Source organism: Phaethon aethereus (assembly GCF_964289735.1).
Source record: "Phaethon aethereus genome assembly, chromosome: 3".
In the NCBI taxonomy this organism is placed as follows: Eukaryota; Metazoa; Chordata; class Aves; order Phaethontiformes; family Phaethontidae; genus Phaethon; species Phaethon aethereus.
Window position 1 is genome coordinate 27,661,340 of NC_138576.1, and position 17,760 is coordinate 27,679,099.

Below are 17,760 nucleotides of genomic sequence, written 5' to 3' on the forward strand. Positions count from 1 at the left end.
CTCCCAACTTTTTGTGCACCTCCAACCTACTTGCTGGTGGGGGAGTGTAAGAAGCAGAAAAGGTCTTTACTGTGTATAAGCACTGCTCAGCAGTAACAAAAAAATCTCTGTATTATCCACACTGTTTTCAGCACAAAACCAAAACATAGCCACTATGGAAAAAAGTAACTGTATCCCAGACAAAACCAGCACAATGAACAAGATAGATTTTCAGAGGTTTGGAGGGTGCTCAGGATGATAAAGGTCTTTCATAACGGGACACTGAGAGATGTACATTAAGTCTAAACCATTTCCCCTCTATTTTTATCAATGGTTCACTAGAAGCTTTAAATTCAATAATGCAGCAGATTAAATGGCATTGAAATATCAGTGCCCTGAAAAAAAAAAGAATATTTCTTAACACAAAAAGCCATGCTAATGGAGATAAAATTGACATGTGAGGCAAAAACTTGTGTGTTAGTGTTGAGGGGATAGCCTTACACAGCAGCAGCAATCTAAGATTTAATATACAATTAAATGACTCACCTGTGCAAAGCTTAAAAAACATGACAATGACTACTGTTAATGACAGTTCAGATTTTGCTTTGAAGACACTCTTTTTCTCTTCATTTTTTTTCTTCACTTGTCCTCTCTCAAGCTTAGACTCAGAATAGCAACAAACAAGAAACATCTTAAACCACCAAAAGTCATGACCCAAGTTGTTTTCTTCCTGACTAAAGAGACCTTGCATTGAGTTCCCTTTTTCTTTCATGGGGGGAAAAAAAAATCTACTTTATTATTTTCAGACAATCAACCTCAGATATCATCATTTAAAAATTAAACAGCAACACCCAAAAATATTTTACAGCAAAGAGAATTACATTAGGGATCATGGGGAAAAGATACACAGTGTCTGATGATTCATGCAGTTAAATCCATGAGGCTGTCTCATTATGGTAGATTTGTGGGAATGACTTAACTATTGACTCACTGATAATTTGACTCATCTCTTATGCTGAAAAGTCCAGGCAAAACCTTAGTTTCAAATTCCAGCAACCATTTTCTAAGAAGCTTTGTCTTGCAGAGAACACTAGTCAGTGACCCTAACCTTATTATTAATAAAACATTAAGAACTAAACTTTTGCCTGATTGATTAGATGAAAATCCTAGTCTTTGAAAGGTATTATGATTTTGTGTTACAGCACTAAGAATAGGATATAACGTGCAATAGTTATATCTTTTTTGTGTGGTAACATTATGACAGTTATATAACCAATTCCAGGAAAGAAAGTGAGATGAAAAGTTTTAGACAGCATGTTTTTCTGTCCCCACTCTCTTTTTGTCTGGAGAAGGAGGTACTGTGAGCCTTTTATGATAGCAGAACTTTGGTATTAATATATACCAGGTAAAGATGAGAGGGACCAAGTAATATTTGTATCCTGTTGCTGAGTGTATATTGTCTATGGGAAGACATAGAGAGTTAATTGTTCGTTTTGCCAATGTGGTGACAGCAAATTCACAATGCCTACGTAGAAAACATGGTATTAGAGAGACAAATTAGTCCAGTCTGAGCACTGATTGTGGTCAACACTTAGGTGGGATGATTTATCTTCAGGAGGTATCGCTCTTTCTTGATAGTAGAGAGTGGTTCTTTTCCTAATCCAAATGTCTCTGTTCCCTAAAGTTAAATTGGATGAATTTGGACTTCAACAAGTCTTGTTTGATCACCAGCTTTCTTTTTTTTCAGCGATGGAAAGGGTCAGAAATATCTCATTAAATATATAACTGTGGAAATCCCATGCTTTATGTGCCCTGGCAGTCAAGAGGGTAAACTGCATCCTGAGGTGCATCAAACACAGTATAACCAGCCAGCCAAAAGAGGTGATTATCCCGCTGTATTCAGTGTTGGTGTGGCCTCACCTCGAGTACTGTCTGCAGTTCAGGGCCCCAAAATTTAAGAAGTATGTTAAGGTACTCAAATGCATCCAGAGAAGGGCAACAAAGCAGGTGACAGGGCTGGAAGGAATGTCCTAAGAGGAGTGGATAAGGACTTTGGGCTTGTCTAGTTTGGAGAAAAGGAGGCTGAGGGGCGACCTCATTGCCCCTACAGCTTCCTGAAGAGGAGAATTGGGGAGGGAAATGCTGATCTCTTCTCCCTGGTATCCAGAAGGACACGTGGGAATGGTTCAAAGCTACACCAGGTGAGGTTTAGACTGGACATTAGGAAGCATTTCTTTATCGAGAAGGTGGTCAAACAGTGGAACAGGCTTCCTAGGGAGGTGGTCGATGCCCCGAGCCTGTCAGTGTTTAAGAGGCATTTGGAGAATATCCTTAACAATATACTTGACTTTTGGTCAGCCCTGAATTGGTCAGGCAGTTGGAGTAGATGACCATTGTAGGTCCCTCCCAACTGAAATATTCTACTCTAACTATATGTTGTGGTTGTATTGGATGTCATATAAGGTTTTCTCGTTTTCTTATTTGACCTGAAGACCTTTGTGAATGCAGAAGTTAACAGGAACATAAATATTTGAAAAAACAACAAAAATAGGAAAAAAATGACAAAGCAAGATATGAGTAAAGACCATAACCTTAAAAACAGAATATATACTTTTCCTTTATACATCCTCTATGTATGCTGGTTTTTAACAAATTCATTGCTTCTGTCTGTGAAGATAGGATGTGACACAATCACCTTCAATGCACCCCTACTCTAGCAAGACAGGGAGGAGACATTGCAAACAAGCAAACCACAGACACATTTTAGCTTTATTCCTGTAAATCTGGGAGTTTTGCCAGTGATGTCAGTGAAACCAACATTCAACCTACAAACTATACAACTTGGAAATTGCAACTGTGAGTTGAAGTGGTTGAAAAAAAAATCGCAGGAGTGATTTAAAATTATGATTCGCTGTTTGTGTATTTTTGATTGGTAGATGGGGACTGTCAGTATGTGAGAAGAGTCTGTTCTAGATATAAATTGTTGAATTACAGCAGTTAGAAAGATGATGCAGAATGACGATTTCTAGAGCACTGGTGTTCAGTAAACAGTTTAACCCCTTCGTTAACACAAAGCACTAACTTCCACCAATATTGACAGATCTGCAGGAATTAATAGTTTGAGATCTGAGACCTGTCATTCTTATTTACTCTTAAGGCCCCCTTTCTTTTTGGTTGACATCTTCCATCTTAAGGAGTCAGTTTGTATAATATTATTTAGCACACTTTTCAGATGTCTTTCCTGTATTTGCTGTTAAGAGCATTTTACTTACAAAGCTGAGTATAAGCAAGCTAAATTTTACTTTCTGTTATCCTATAAAACACCTCAGTTTTGAAACCACTGTTGGTAACTTTTTTTGTTGTGTTAGGTTGTATTTCCAGCTTTTTAACTGTTTTATTCAATGATGTTTGATTATCAAATATTATGGTTTTTTTCTGAACTTTTTCTTTATACTTCTCTTGTGAAGTCAGCCTTCATTGTAGTGGTACAGTTCCTTGAAAAAGAAACTAAGAAAAGTTCAAACAAAACCAATTTCTATTCTGTGGAAGAATACTGAAACGACCTCCATATTCTAGTTTTTTAACTGTCAGGCAGTGTTGTGCATTCAGGGCTTACTCCTACAGAGTTAATATCAAGGGAAAGTTATTACTGAAAAGGACAGTTAAAGGGGCCTCTACTATATAAAACTGAGACAAATTTATCAAAATCTTTCTATGGAAGAACACAAGTACTCATCCCTTTGTCTGAAAGAGCACCAGAATTCTCTTTACAGAGTCAGTTGGAGCTGGTTTCTCTTGAGTAAATGGAAATACTTTGTTTACCTTTTCTCCTGAAGGGGACTGAATGCAGTTTGGTGAAATTACTTCTTTTTATTCAAGGTTATTTTTGATTTAAGATCACGATGTTTTCTTTTGGAAAAGCTAAGTGTTGTGTTTCTTACAGAATATTTTTGCCAGACAGAAGAAAACTCCTTTTTTAAAGTAATTTTTGGTAATTGATAGACAGACCTTCTCCTTAATGATTCCTTAAAATCTCTTCTTCTTCTTCTTAATAAAAATAGAAAAGTTGGAGAAGGTAAGGTTGAAAGTTTTTCCTAAAAATACCAAAGGTGGGGACATTAGTTGTCTAAAGCTTTGTAAAAATAACCCTAATAGATTCCCTATCTCTGTGAGTAATGAGGTCCAGCATATGTTTGCTTTTGAAATGTCATTCATTTGGAGTAAATATCAAGCTGGAATAATCACAAAAACAAGAGACAAAAAAGTGCTATTGGAATATTTTGGTCATCTTCCAGAAAATGTAATATTGTTCTCTAACAGATGTTGTCCAAAAATATGTCAATTCTTAAGTCTCTGTTGTTTCCACTTGGGAACTAATTCCACTGGGAGTAAATTACTTCATTGTTGGGATATTTCTTGTTGTTTTCTTTCCTGGACTTCTTCTCCCTGTTCTATCTATAGACTAATATATGACACTTAATTTTCTCTTTCTGCTTGCTGTTTGAGATCTACACACATCTAGGTTGTTAGTATCTATATATTTTGACTTGTTCTTTTCTCAATTTTTCACCCAAATACCTGTTATTGTTGCATTTTTTATTCCTAGCAGTGATTTATCAGATTTAGTGTAGCGCTCCAGTCATACATTGTCTAATTCTTTCCTCAAAACATGCATGATCTTGCCTACTTTTAATCCCAGCTTCTTCAGTTTTCTTTCTAGTATTATTAACATCCCTAAAGCAGATTCCATGTCTAATTTTCTGTTTACTATCACATCTATAAGCTACCAAGGCCTTGGCTTACCCGAGACATTGGAAATCTCTGATTACTTTCAACACAGTTGGGATGTCATTAGTTAGGAACATGTAGTTTTAGGTCTACTTCAGGAAAAATTGGTAATTACTACATTGGCTACATGAACTACAGGATCTCAGGAACAGGAACTGCCAGAGAAAGAAAAAGAACTGTAGGAGGAATCACAGAATTATTAAGGTGGGAAAAGACTTCTAAGATCATCAAGTCCAACCATCAATGCAACACCACCATGTTGCCCACTAAACCATATCCTGAAGTGCCACATCTACACATTTTTTGAACACTTCCAGAGATGGTGACTCTACCACCTCCCTGGGCAGCCTGTTCCAATGCTTGACCACTCTCTCAGTAAAGAAATTTTTCCTCATATCTAGTCTAAACCTTGTCTGGCACAACTTGAGGCCATTTCCTCTCGTTCTATGGCTAGTTACCTGGGAGAGGAGACCAACATCCACCTCACCACACCCCCTTTCAGGTAGTTGTAGAGAGCGATAAGGTCTCCCCTCAGCCTCCTCTTCTCCAGACTAAACAACCCCAGTTCCCTCAGACACTCCTCATAAGACTTGTGCTCCAGACCCCTCACCAGCTTTGTTGCCCTCCTCTGGACACGCTTCAGCACCTCAACGTCCTTCTTGTAGTGAGGGGCCCAAAACTGAACACAGGATTCAAGGTGCAGCCTCACCAGTGCCGAGTACAGGGGCACAATCACTTCCCTACTCCTGCTGGCCACACTATTCCTGATACAGGCCAGGACGGTGTTGACCTCCTTGGACACCTGGGCACACTGCTGGCTCAACCAGCCCCCCCAGGTCCTTTTCCACTGGGCAGCTCTCCAGGCACTCTTCCCCAAGCCTGTAGCATTGCATGGGGTTGTTTTGACCCAAGTGCAGGACCTTGGCACTTGGCCTTATTAAACCTCACACAGTTGACCTCAGCCCATCGATCCAGCCTGTCCAGATCCCTCTGCAGAACCTTCCTACCCTTGAGCAGATCAACACTCCCACCCAACGTGGTGTCATCTGCAAACTTACTGAGGGAGCACTCCATCCCCTCATCGAGATCATCAATAAAGACATTAAACAAGACCAGCCCCAGAACCGAGCCCTGGGGAACACCGCTTGTGACCGGCTTTTAACTCCATTCACCACAACTCTCTGGGATGGGCCATCCAGTCAGTTCTTCACCCAGTGAAGAGTGGAGATACAATATTGACTGTATTAAAGAAATTTTATCATCTAACAACTCCGAAAGTCTCATAGTTTTTTATCAAGTAGTGACAATCATTTATTAATTCCCATTGATTTTAACTTACTGTCAAAATATTGATACCTCTCAGATTCATGAATAGATTCCCATTTCTTTTCTTTAAAGATTACTTCCTGAAAGCAGATAATAGCAATAGGACTTACTCTTCTACTAAATCATTTTGACTTACAATGCCCAGCACAAGGGGGTTCTGTTCTGTGATTAAGACTCCAAGGCACACCTGTTTTACAGGAAAAATTAACTAAAGTGTCATTTTCCCTTCCAGTCTATTGGTCCCTAAACCAGCTTTTGCTCCAAGCCATGAGGGAACATAAAATGCATCCCAGATTAGTTTAACAAACTTTTTAGCTCAATACATTCCTGGTTTAATTTTGTTCAAATAACTGTAACATCTGTGATTCTTAGCTATATTGTGAAAAACTGATATATATCAGAACTGTAGTTTTCATGTTGTTTATTATGGTAATTTCATCCTCTTCTCTAAATGTTTGATTTTATACCTGATGGTTTAAGATGGGCAGAATCCAAATCCTTCAGTCTGTAATGTCTTAATTGTCCTCATCATTTATTCTGAAATCATGTGTTATAGTTGTGTAGTTCTGGAAGATGATACATTCTGTTGTCTGTTGATTCCCATGTTAATGTTTTGTTCACTGTATATTTCCTATAGTTTCCAGTCTTCTGCTTTGGTCATCTTAATCTTCATTAGGAAATTAATTATGTCAGGATTCAATTTGAGATTCAGGTAGATGTGATGTGCTAGATATCCAAATTCTTATCACAGAGGTGATGATCTATTCAACAAAGTCAGGGGAGGCTGGAGGACAACTCGGCTAAAACTGCCTGTGGATCGATTAGTTGCTCCCACACAAATATTTGGTGCTACCAGAAGTGGGAAGAGCTTCCCACCTGGCTGTGTCTCTGAAAGGATGTGGATGTCTCATAGGTCCTCTGTCACTTCTGCCAGAAACATGTGACTGTCTCAGGCACACTAAGGCATTTCAAATAACCCTAGACACCTGGATTTAGGCAAGTGAATGGATCCCAATATACCCTGTTTGCTACTGTGGGACACATACATTTAGGTATCTTAATCTTGAACTAAATCCCACAGTGTTTTACCATTAGGAAAAAGACAAATTCTAACTCCAGTTCTGACATTAACATTTACATTAAGGATAATAATGCCTATGCACTGCCTAAATCTCAGAAGAGACCAGTAAAACAGTAGTACACTGTATTAATTACGTTTTTGAAAATACTGCAAAGGAACTATTACGTATTCTATTTTTCCACAGTATACTCAAAGCAAAAATTTGCATTGATTTATAATATCCATGTACTACTGATGTCTTTCATAATCTGTGCAGATCTTTCACTTTTTGGGGACAGAAGTGAGTAGTATGGATTTCACTTTTAAACCCCAGTGGCTTATTTAACTCCTTCAGGATCATACTCCTAGTTATTAAATTTTTTAAAATTTTTGGTTCTGAAGATTTTGAGGGACCAATAGGGACTAATCAACTCTTTCTCTGATCTGCTACTCTCTAGGGAAAATGATCTGGAATGCTATCACTTTCTACAGTTGCTATCAATAATATACCAGGTTACTTTTTACTCCCATAGTGTCTTCCACAAGGGCTCCTTTTTAATTTATTAATGAATAAACTTTTGCAACTAAAATTTTAAAATATGGAATAAATAAAGAAGTAAAATCTCAAAGATTACCTAGATTCAGGAAAGGAATGTCTTATCAGATTACTAAATATTATCTGATCATTTTAACAAGTTCCTCTCAGTCAGTCTTTGTTCATATTTCAAGGAGTAGTACTTACAACGGCAAGTAAAACAGCAGTTAAAATTCAAGCTGAATTTAATATTATTCATTTGTATCATATGTGTCTTTATAACTCAGAAAATGCACCCTCAGATGCCTGCTTAACAACAGAAAGGATATTTAAAGGATATTCTCTGAGGAATCTAAATTTAAATTAAACTTAAAGTGGAAGCTGTGCTTGGATGCCATAACACATTTGATAGGTGCAACTAAGGGATACAATGTAGAATGATTTTTTCCATCAGTAAGGCTGAAATAATGAAAACTACTGAGGTATAACTTCATGTGCAGGAAAATGGAAAAAGAGAAATTGCAAAGATCAAATGCAACACTTACGCTGAGAAATCTACTTTAGAAATTTGAGAAATCTATTTTAGAAAATATGTCCTCCATTCCTAAAGATGCTACTAAAGAAACACTTTCTGCTTAGGAGTTTTTGGAAAGAATTGCTTCCTCTTTAGAAGGTATATTAGTATGAATGAGCCAAGAAATACCCAGAAATGCTCTTGATGGAGCTGGCATTCATTCCCAGAAGCAAGACATCAAATAAAACTGGCATGTGGCTACAAATACTGCATCATTGAACAATATATAGAGAGCGTGGTTCACAGAGCAGCTGTTTCCATTACAGCTGAGTGCTTTTTCAGACTGAGAAGCACGTTAGCCTGGGAGAAATGAGAACTGATGAATCTCAGACAGTCTTTTGAACAGGCCTGAACAAACCATGCCAAGTTTTAGGAAAATCTTAGTAAGCAGGCCTAGGACCTCATGCCACACTTGCTGCCAGTAAAGGTCAGCATCTATGGAGATGACACTGTTCCACCTTTCCTGGTAAGTCCTGCTCCTGATTCATGCGCTAACCCCAAGACTGGTTTTGATCAGTAAACAATAAATCAACATTAGCTGCTCTTTAGACTGCAGCCATTAAAAAGTTGGCAAAATCACTTGCCCCATCACAATCTATTAGTAGCCTTAGTCATTTAACTGCTACACAAAATCTATACATTGAATACAAAACTTAATAATTCACAGAACTGTAGCCTAACTGAGGCTGGAAGTTGTTTGGTCAAAATTTCTGTGCCCTAAATTGGCAGGGCCATCTTAGATCAAGTTGTGTAGGTCATTGAATACTTTAGATTAGAAGTGATCTCTGAAGGTCATCTAGTTTAATCCCCCAGCTTGAAGCAGAGCCACCTTCATAGTTAAGGCTCATGGGGCTTCGCAGGTTGAGTTTTGGATATCTCCGAGGACAGATATTCCACAACCTCTCACTTCAGTAGTGCCTAACCACTCTTATTGTAAAATCTCTTTTTTTCCTTAAGTCCAATTGCGATTTCCCTTGCTGAAAACTGACAGTCATCTTCTGACCATTGGCTATGCATGTATCAGGAGAGTCTGCTCTATCTTCTCTATCTTACCTGCCCTCTGTAAAGCAGAAGATAACAAATAGATCTCCCCTGAGCCACCACTCCTGAGGGCTGAACAAAGCCATCTCCCTCAGCCTCTCATCATATATCATGTTCTCCAGATCCCAAACATCTCAGCAGACTCCTGCTGGACTTGTTCCAGCCTGTTAATGTCTTTCCTGTATGCGGAAGCCCAAAACTGGGCACAGTGCTCCAGATGCAGAATGACAGGTCCTGAATAAAGGGGGTTAGTCACTTTTCTTGACCCCCTGGCTGCACTCTTGTATAATTTGATTTCATGTATTTTAATTTAGAGTATTTGGATGAATGTCCATGGGCATGGATTACTGACTAAGCAGCTCTTTCTTCTAAACTGTAAGATTAAATGCACGTCAAGTACCTCTGTTTGTTTCTGACTATGATGGAACAAAACCTAGGAAATTAAATTCATGGATATAGTCAAGGATAAAAAAGGATTCTTTTCCATTTTGGTTTCTAAGTTTTCTTCCATTTAGAAACATTTCTGAGGATAAATAAATTCCTATCAGAGTATGAAACTAGAAGTTGCCTTTTTTTTTAGAATATAACAAATATTAGAAAAATATTTAATTGCAGAAATATGAGTCTACAGGAACTGGTCATCACCCTGCTCCAAAAAATGGGAGAGATAATGTGTAGTACTGAATGCATGAATACATAAATATAAATTCAAGGCAACTTTCCTCTGTCTTTAAGACTGATGCAAAGATTGGACTCTCATACTGCAGCTGATTTAATTTCTTTTTAGTAAAATGGTTACGAGGAAAGAAGTAAATCAGAATCTGATATGAAATCAGGAAGACTATTATATCTTTTTTTGTAAATTTATGATCATGACAGACTGTATATGAAATATATTTGGCAAAGAAATGGCAAAGCTTATTAATAATCCCTGAACTTTCACATAGTAATTCAAAGAAAAAACATCATGAGGCCTTTTTAAAAAACAATAACATTCAATGGTCATTATGGTCAACACTGTTTTTATAACTCATTGCATTTAATGAGTAGTAGCTACAATTTGTGCTTGCAACTGTAATCCAGATTTCACCTCTCTGCTAGTCACCAATTTGTCTTGTTATTTTTTTTTCCCTTTGGCTGGAAGTGCAAGTATTCCACATACATTGGGGTTCACTGTTAACCAAGGAGAGCTGATGCCACCATGGTTGTTCCAATTTTTTTACAAAGATGACACAAAAATCCTAATTTCTCCATGCACAGTGTGGGATTTCTCGCCATATTTTTACTGCTTGCTTTTCAAAGTAAACGGAGCACTGCAAATACGGCTTAAACACGTGGCATCGGTGGGATATACACTGATAAACACCCTGTCAATGGCATGCTGTACATTCTAGGATAAATTTTATACTGTGGAAAAACCTGTAAAAGTTCGCACCTTTGATTTTCTGTTTATTTGTGCCCTTTTATAGGCACTCAAGCATCATGACCTGTGAACAGTAACTAGACAAGCATTCATTGTATAAATGTAATACAAGACAGTGCTCTTTAAGCACCCAGTTAGGCATACCATATATATCTAGCTACCTAAGGTGTGCAGTGCAGCTTTTGCTCATTGAACTACATCCAGATGATGGCCGTGTAACTTCTTCTGCACTGTATATATATACAAAGTGAAGCTTAACTACTCAGAGCACTGTGCAATTCAGCTACAACAACACAATTGTGAAAGTCCGATCACCTGGCAGGCAGGTACAATCTCTTGTGTGGTTTCATGGGTATTGCCACAACATTTAGCATGTCCTCAAAGATGTCAAAAAAACATCAAGTTTATGGATCATCCCACACACAGTGCAGTAAAACAGATTAGGTTGTCAGCAATTTAATTTGAGCTGAGAAAAGCTGGGAACTTTTTGAGTCCCAACTCACTAGCTATTTTTGTAAAGGTGTTGGATGAGATCTTTAACAAAATTGTTCCTAGGGACCTTCAGCTGAATTGAAGAAATGTGTTCACATCAATTTCAATACTCCTACACAGTTTGGTTAAGTTCAGCTGGCAAACTCTCCAGAGGAGAGATTCTGTCAATGAAAACTTGTTTTTGCAATGACTACTAAAAACTAAAACTACACTTGTGTTAAGTTTTTGTAGTCCCTAATGGCAATTTGGCTTGTGGCTAGCAGGATACTTATCTTCATTTCTTCATCAGCAGAGTTTGTTATTTAAACATGGGCTGTCTATCAGTCATGTTTTGTTCTTATGCTGGTATTAGGACAACAAACTAAGATGAGCTTTTCTTTTCTGGTTGCTTGTTTAAAGCTACAAAATGTGAACATATGCCTCAAAGGTCTCACTAATACCATCTCTTGTAACAGGTGGGGGGCATTAGCTGACAAAAATGGACAGAAACAGAAGTTCTGGGTAAGTAAATCCTTAGCACTGTGTTTTGAGGCAGAAAAAAAAATCTCTACAACACAGATTATCTAAAGAGAACTTGTTCCTTTCGTTCATTCTCTCTGCATCTATTTTTGTCCTTCAAATTAAAGTCTCCTGCATAATTCTCTTCCCTTTCTGGCAACTTCTATCATGCTGACCTGTTTCATCCAATCTCCCTCCTATATCTGTGGTTTTTATTGCACTACCTTTTCTGTCTCAAATCTTATTCAAATTTTCAAATGTTATTGAATTTCCCATGAAGACTCAGTTCTTTTTGATGCCTGCAAATGAGACTCAATGAAAATAATCAGTATTATTTGTTAAAACATTTAGAAAGAGCAAGCTATCTATTTAAACAGCATTGACAAATGCTATAAAGCTATCAGGAAAAAAAAATTAAACATTGGCTTTCAGCCATTTAAAGTCAGTCAGATTTTGTCACTTTGATTATGATTAACAGCTCATCTCACTACCCGTGTGCTCAGCAGAAGGTAGTTTGGAGTTCACATAGCTGATGGCAGGGCTTATGGTAGGTAGTTTCATTGACATCTAGGGCAAAACTTCTACTGATTTCATTAGAAATTAAATTGCTCAATATGTCAATGGCTACCTGAACAGAACCTAATCTATTAAAAGTCAGCTTTTTCATATCTTGGGTGTCTCTAACATTAGTTGTAATTGGAATTTTGACCCTTGCTCTTCCAATGTCCACTTTCTCCCGCCAATAGTTGAATTACGTAATGATTTCTGCTTCAATTTATCAAACTGTCTTGTAGAAATAGTATTGCATTTTTATTAACCCTGGTTTTGGAACTGAAATTTTGATAAAAACAAAAAAGAACAAGCAATTAGAAATCAGAAAAAGATGCATTCTCGGTGCACCAAATCTGAGAAACTCTGTTTCTTGAAAAGGAAACTAACACAAAAGATTAATTTTGCATTTTACACCTTGCATTTTTAAATACTACTTTAAAATTGATATTTTTTCCTCTTTGTTTTTGTTTAGATTGCTGCAAATTCCTGGGGAAAATCTTGGGGAGAAAATGGTTATTTTAGGATTCTACGTGGACAAAATGAGTGTGATATTGAGAAACTGATTTTAGCTACTTTGGGATAGCCATAGTCTTCTACTCTAATTGTATTGTACTGTGCTCTGCTTTATGTATCTATTCTTCCCCTTGTTGGATATTGAGTCTTTCTAGAGAAACAAAAATATCTTCTCTGTAAGTTACCTTTCTTTCTATTATGGCTCATTAGGGCTTCCTGGCTTGACACTGCAGCCATCACAACACTCTCAGATCTCACCTGGTACAAACACTCCTTTATACTAATAGCGAGTTGTACGCATGACTACCGAAAACCTTGTTGTCTCACAGAGCAGGAAGTTCCCTCCTCTGTTATTTACATCTCACCACTATTTTGTTATATTACTAATGGTTGATTCAACAGTACCTGACATAAATGGAGTTACCTTGTTAACATTAATCTCTTCACAATATGTTTTCTGGTCACAAATCACTTTAGAAATATTGTGTGTTCTTCCACACATAATTGGCTCACACAGCTCATGGTCATACTGAATGAAAAATTCCAAAGAAATGTAAGTAGAGTTCTGATCCTGTTGCAGAATAATTATTCCCTATCCTAGCTCAGATAAGTTATATCTATGTATCATTATCTCTTCCAGGAAATTAATTTTTTTCTAGTTTCCACAAAATCGATGCAATTAGACTACTACAAAATTACTTGCAGTGAAACAGCACATTCATGTTCCCACAACCATAATTAAAAATGTATAATTTAAATAATTTGTTTAATTGAAGGAAAATAAAGAAGAAAATGTAATTTCTCCTCAATTACGTCTAGACTAGACTAATTCCTGAACTGCTTGCCTTCCATTCACTGTTTAACCTGGGAACAGGCATGTGTCATCATTCCCAAAATTCTGTTTCCAATGGATAAAGGTGGAAAAGACATTCTGTTGCTTGTCTCAGCAGACAGTCCAGGCACAGTTCCCGGTGTTGGCCATCAGGATCATTAGTGCAGACAAGACACCCAGAGCCCTTTTCACTCCTAATGCTCCCACAGCTGCTTCTGTCTGAAGAAAAAACCTACCAGCATACATCCCTTCCTACCAGCATTGCTACAAAGCTTGACAGGCTAGAGGACTCTTTTGCTTATTTGTTAATTAAAATACAGATATTGCAACTATCAGTACAAGAAGAAATTAACTACTTTCTACCCCTTTTAGTATCAATTAATCCAAAGGCCACACAGCAACAGGCATCATCAGTCATAAAGTTATCTATGAAAGAAACAACCCTGATGTGTTAAATAGGTGGGGGCAAAAAGCTGCCATGAAATTCCAGTAAACAAAGAAATTCCAGTGACACCTTCAGTATTTTTAATGGACTATGCTTCATTCTTTCTAGAAAATTAAGAACTTGACTTTTAATATCATCAGCAAAGGAGTAATACCTTTTTCTCCAAGAATTTTTCATAGTGGTGGTATATACCAGATATCCTTGCCGCTGAAATAATGTTTCTCAAACTAAACTTAGGTCACAATTTATGTCGCATCATTACTGAAAGAGCTATTATTAAAATGCTAGTGTCATACTGCTGCACAACAAGCTCTTCTGTGGCCTCTAGTGTCATACAATAAACTGAATTTAGACACAAGAACCTTTATCACTCGAAATTTATAGCAAATTGTAACACAAGCAATTTTAGAAGAGCTAAGTGCTGAGAGAAGAAGTAACTAGGTTTAGTGAATTAAACCAGTACTTGAGAGGAAAGTGTACTGAGCCATCTACGCAACTACTTCCCAACCTCTTGGTACGTATTGATTCCATAAATGTCAATTTTTCAAGAAAGTAGAATTTATCACTAAAGTGAATGATACTGTAGAAACATATGCAGTCAATTTTGGTGGATTTTTTTGTTTCATTCAACTTCAAGTTGGTTTTCACTGCTGTAGCTCTTACTTTTGTCAGTGGTTGTTGCTACTCCTGATTTGCTTGTGAGATCTTCTTAGGATCTGGGTTGTCACATTAAATTTCTTCAGTGACGAGAAAGCTCAAAACTACTCTTTTAGACCCTTACCTGATCAAATGGTCATCTTGTCTTGAATGAAACACCATATGGAAGCTAAGCAAATCCAACCATATCAAAGCAATTTAATGGTTTGCAAAGTGATACTGCTCCACCCATCTTCTGCGGTTAACCTTTGGTGCTCTGAGTGATGTATGTGCTCAGCACCTTCTCCATAGTCCCTCAGTATCTTAAAGCTGCTATCTGTGGAAATGGCACAGTACCCAGATTTTTTAACAGGCAGACAAACGTATCTGCATGTGGAAACCAATTTGCTCTTGATGCTGAGGCAGCTATTCTGCTGCTATTCCGAGCACAAGTCAAGCGTCTTCTTACTCACAGTGATCAAAAGACAGTGGAACTGGGGAGCCAACAGTGGCTCTGCCTCACACAGACTGCCTGGAGACAGATTTTAAATGTCAGGAGGGCGTCAAGATCTTCTAATCCACTATTTGGTGGGAGTATGAGGAAACTTGCTCTTCATTAAGATGCCATTTCTCATGTATCTCTTTTTTCTTGGCCTCTCCATTACTAATGCTCAGCCATGCCTGCTAGCTTGGACTAAAAGTGTCATCTAGCCTGGAGATTTTTCCTGTATGAATAGAAAAGAACAGCATGTGGCTCAGGTAGCTCATCATAAGCTCAAAGCTCATAGCTTTAAGTCACTGGTATTACTAATGGTCTGTGGGAGCTACAGAAAGGGGTGGTACCAGGAAGGGAAGGCAATGCAGGAATGGCCTTTGTGTTTGTGACACGGTGTAAATTTCCTTTTCAATAAAAACAGGAAGGAAACATCTTTATGGCAAGCAAAAAAATAAATCGTCGCTCAGATGACACATTACAATATTTCTTGTTAACAATATGCTATATGAAATTTTGATTAGTTGTCAGTCTAACTGTGAAACTTCAAAATTGGGTATAGAAATAGCTAGAAGAATATAGTCTTGGGACCTGGTACTTGACAGTATTAATAACTAATGGAAAACTCCCTGTCTAAATTCCTATATATTTAGAAACAGTTTCATATAGAGCTCTGAACAGAAATACCTATGAACTTTAGCAGAGTTTGAATCTTCCCAATATTAACTGAAAGGAACAGCATCCTTCTGCAATTTATATTGATCATCCTTCACGGCTTTCCCACAATCAGATCCTAAACGTTATGGACAGTATCTAATAGAGGAACACGGTTAATGCCCTTTGAGATGGCTTTAAGTGGAAATTCTTTTAAAAATTAAAACATCTAACAAGCCAGAAAAGGAACCCAGCTACTTTCACACTGTTACCCTTTTTTCCATCCTATTGCTAGAGAAACATCGCCCATCTGCTACATGATAGCAAATTACACCCTGAAGATTGGCTTCCTATTCCATGGAAAGCACTGTCAAGCCTGGTAATGCCCTGTGAGTGAATCATTTTGTTTGCATAGGGGTGCCGGGGTTTGCTCATCCTTAGGAAGCCTGAAAAATCAATGACGCTTGCCATAATAAGGATCTTCATTTCATGTTACTATTTCAGAATCATGCATGATGAAACGGCTTTTACACAGTCATACAATACCATTAAAGCACAGTATGTGCATACTCCTGCTAAAATTAATAGCCAGTCCAGGTATCCACAGGGTATTCAGCCCCCTGAGCTGGAAGATGGGAATGGAGAGCACAATGTACTCCTCATAATCCAGGAGGAAGCAGTCAAGGACATGCTAAACCACCTGGACACCCACAAGTCTATGGGGCCTGATGGGATCCACTCACGAATACTGAGGGAGCTGGTCGAGGAGCTTGCCAAGCCACTCTCCATCATTTATCAGCAGTCGTGGTTAACAGGGGAGGTCCCAGAAGACTGGAGGCTTGCCAGTGTGATGCCGGAAGGAGGATCCTGGGAACTACAGGCTGTCAGCCTGACCTCTGTACCGGGGAAGATTATGGAGCGGTTGGTCTTGAGAGTGCTCACAGGGCATCTGCAGGACAACCAAGCGATCAGGCCCAGCCAGCATGGGTTCATGAAAGGCAGGTCCTGCTTGACCAACCTGATCTCTTTCTATGACTAGGTGACCCACCTAGTGGATGAGGGAAAGACTGTGGATGTTGTTTACCTGGACTTTAGTAAAGCCTTTGACAGCGTCTCCCACAGCATTCTCCTGGAGAAACTGGCGGCTCGTGGCTTAGACAGGTTTACTCTTCACTGGGTAAAGAACTGGCTGGATGGCCGAGCCCAGAGAGTTGTGGTGAACGGCGTTAAATCCGGCTGGCGGCCGGTCACAAGCGGTGTTCCCCAGGGCTCGGTTCTGGGGCCGGTCTTGTTCAATATCTTTATTGATGATCTGGATGAGGGAATTGAGTGCTCCCTCAGTAAGTTTGCAGATGACACCAAGTTGGGTGGGAGTGTTGATCTGCTGGAGGGTAGGAGGGCTCTGCAGAGGGTTCTGGACAGGCTGGATCGATGGGCAGAGGCCAACTGTATGAGGTTTAATAAGGCCAAGTGCAGGGTCCTGCACTTTGGCCACAACAACCCCATGCAACGCTACAGGCTTGGGGAGGAGTGGCTGGAGAGCAGCCCAGTGGAAAGGGACCTGGGGGTGCTGGTTGACAGCCGGCTGAACATGAGCCGGCAGTGTGCCCAGGTGGCCAAGAAGGCCAACAGCGTCCTGGCCTGTATCAGGAATAGTGTGGCCAGCAGGAGTAGGGAAGTGATTGTGCCCCTGTACTCGGCACTGGTGAGGCCGCACCTTGAATCCTGTGTTCAGTTTTGGGCCTCTCACTACAAGAAGGATGTTGAGGTGCTGGAGCGTGTCCAGAGAAGGGCAACGAAGCTGGTGAGGGGTCTGGAGCACAGTTCTTATGAGGAGTGGTTGAGGGAACTGGGGTTGTTTAGCCTGGAGAAGAGGAGGCTGAGGGGAGACCTTATCACTCTCTACAAGTACCTGAAAG

At 38.9% G+C, this 17,760-nt stretch overlaps 1 protein-coding gene across 1 annotated transcript in view; it reads left to right on the forward strand.

The window, feature by feature from the left end:
• TINAG (tubulointerstitial nephritis antigen) overlaps positions 1-12,851 on the forward strand; it is a gene marked incomplete at both ends in the record, with an annotated part of 56,006 nt that extends 43,155 nt beyond the window's left edge. Inside the window, 2 exons of the mRNA XM_081998123.1 lie at positions 11,674-11,719; positions 12,741-12,851. Of these exons, the coding sequence (XP_081854249.1) occupies positions 11,674-11,719; positions 12,741-12,851 (157 nt within the window). The remainder of the gene's footprint in view (positions 1-11,673; positions 11,720-12,740) is intronic.
• Positions 12,852-17,760: the final 4,909 nt, after the last annotated feature.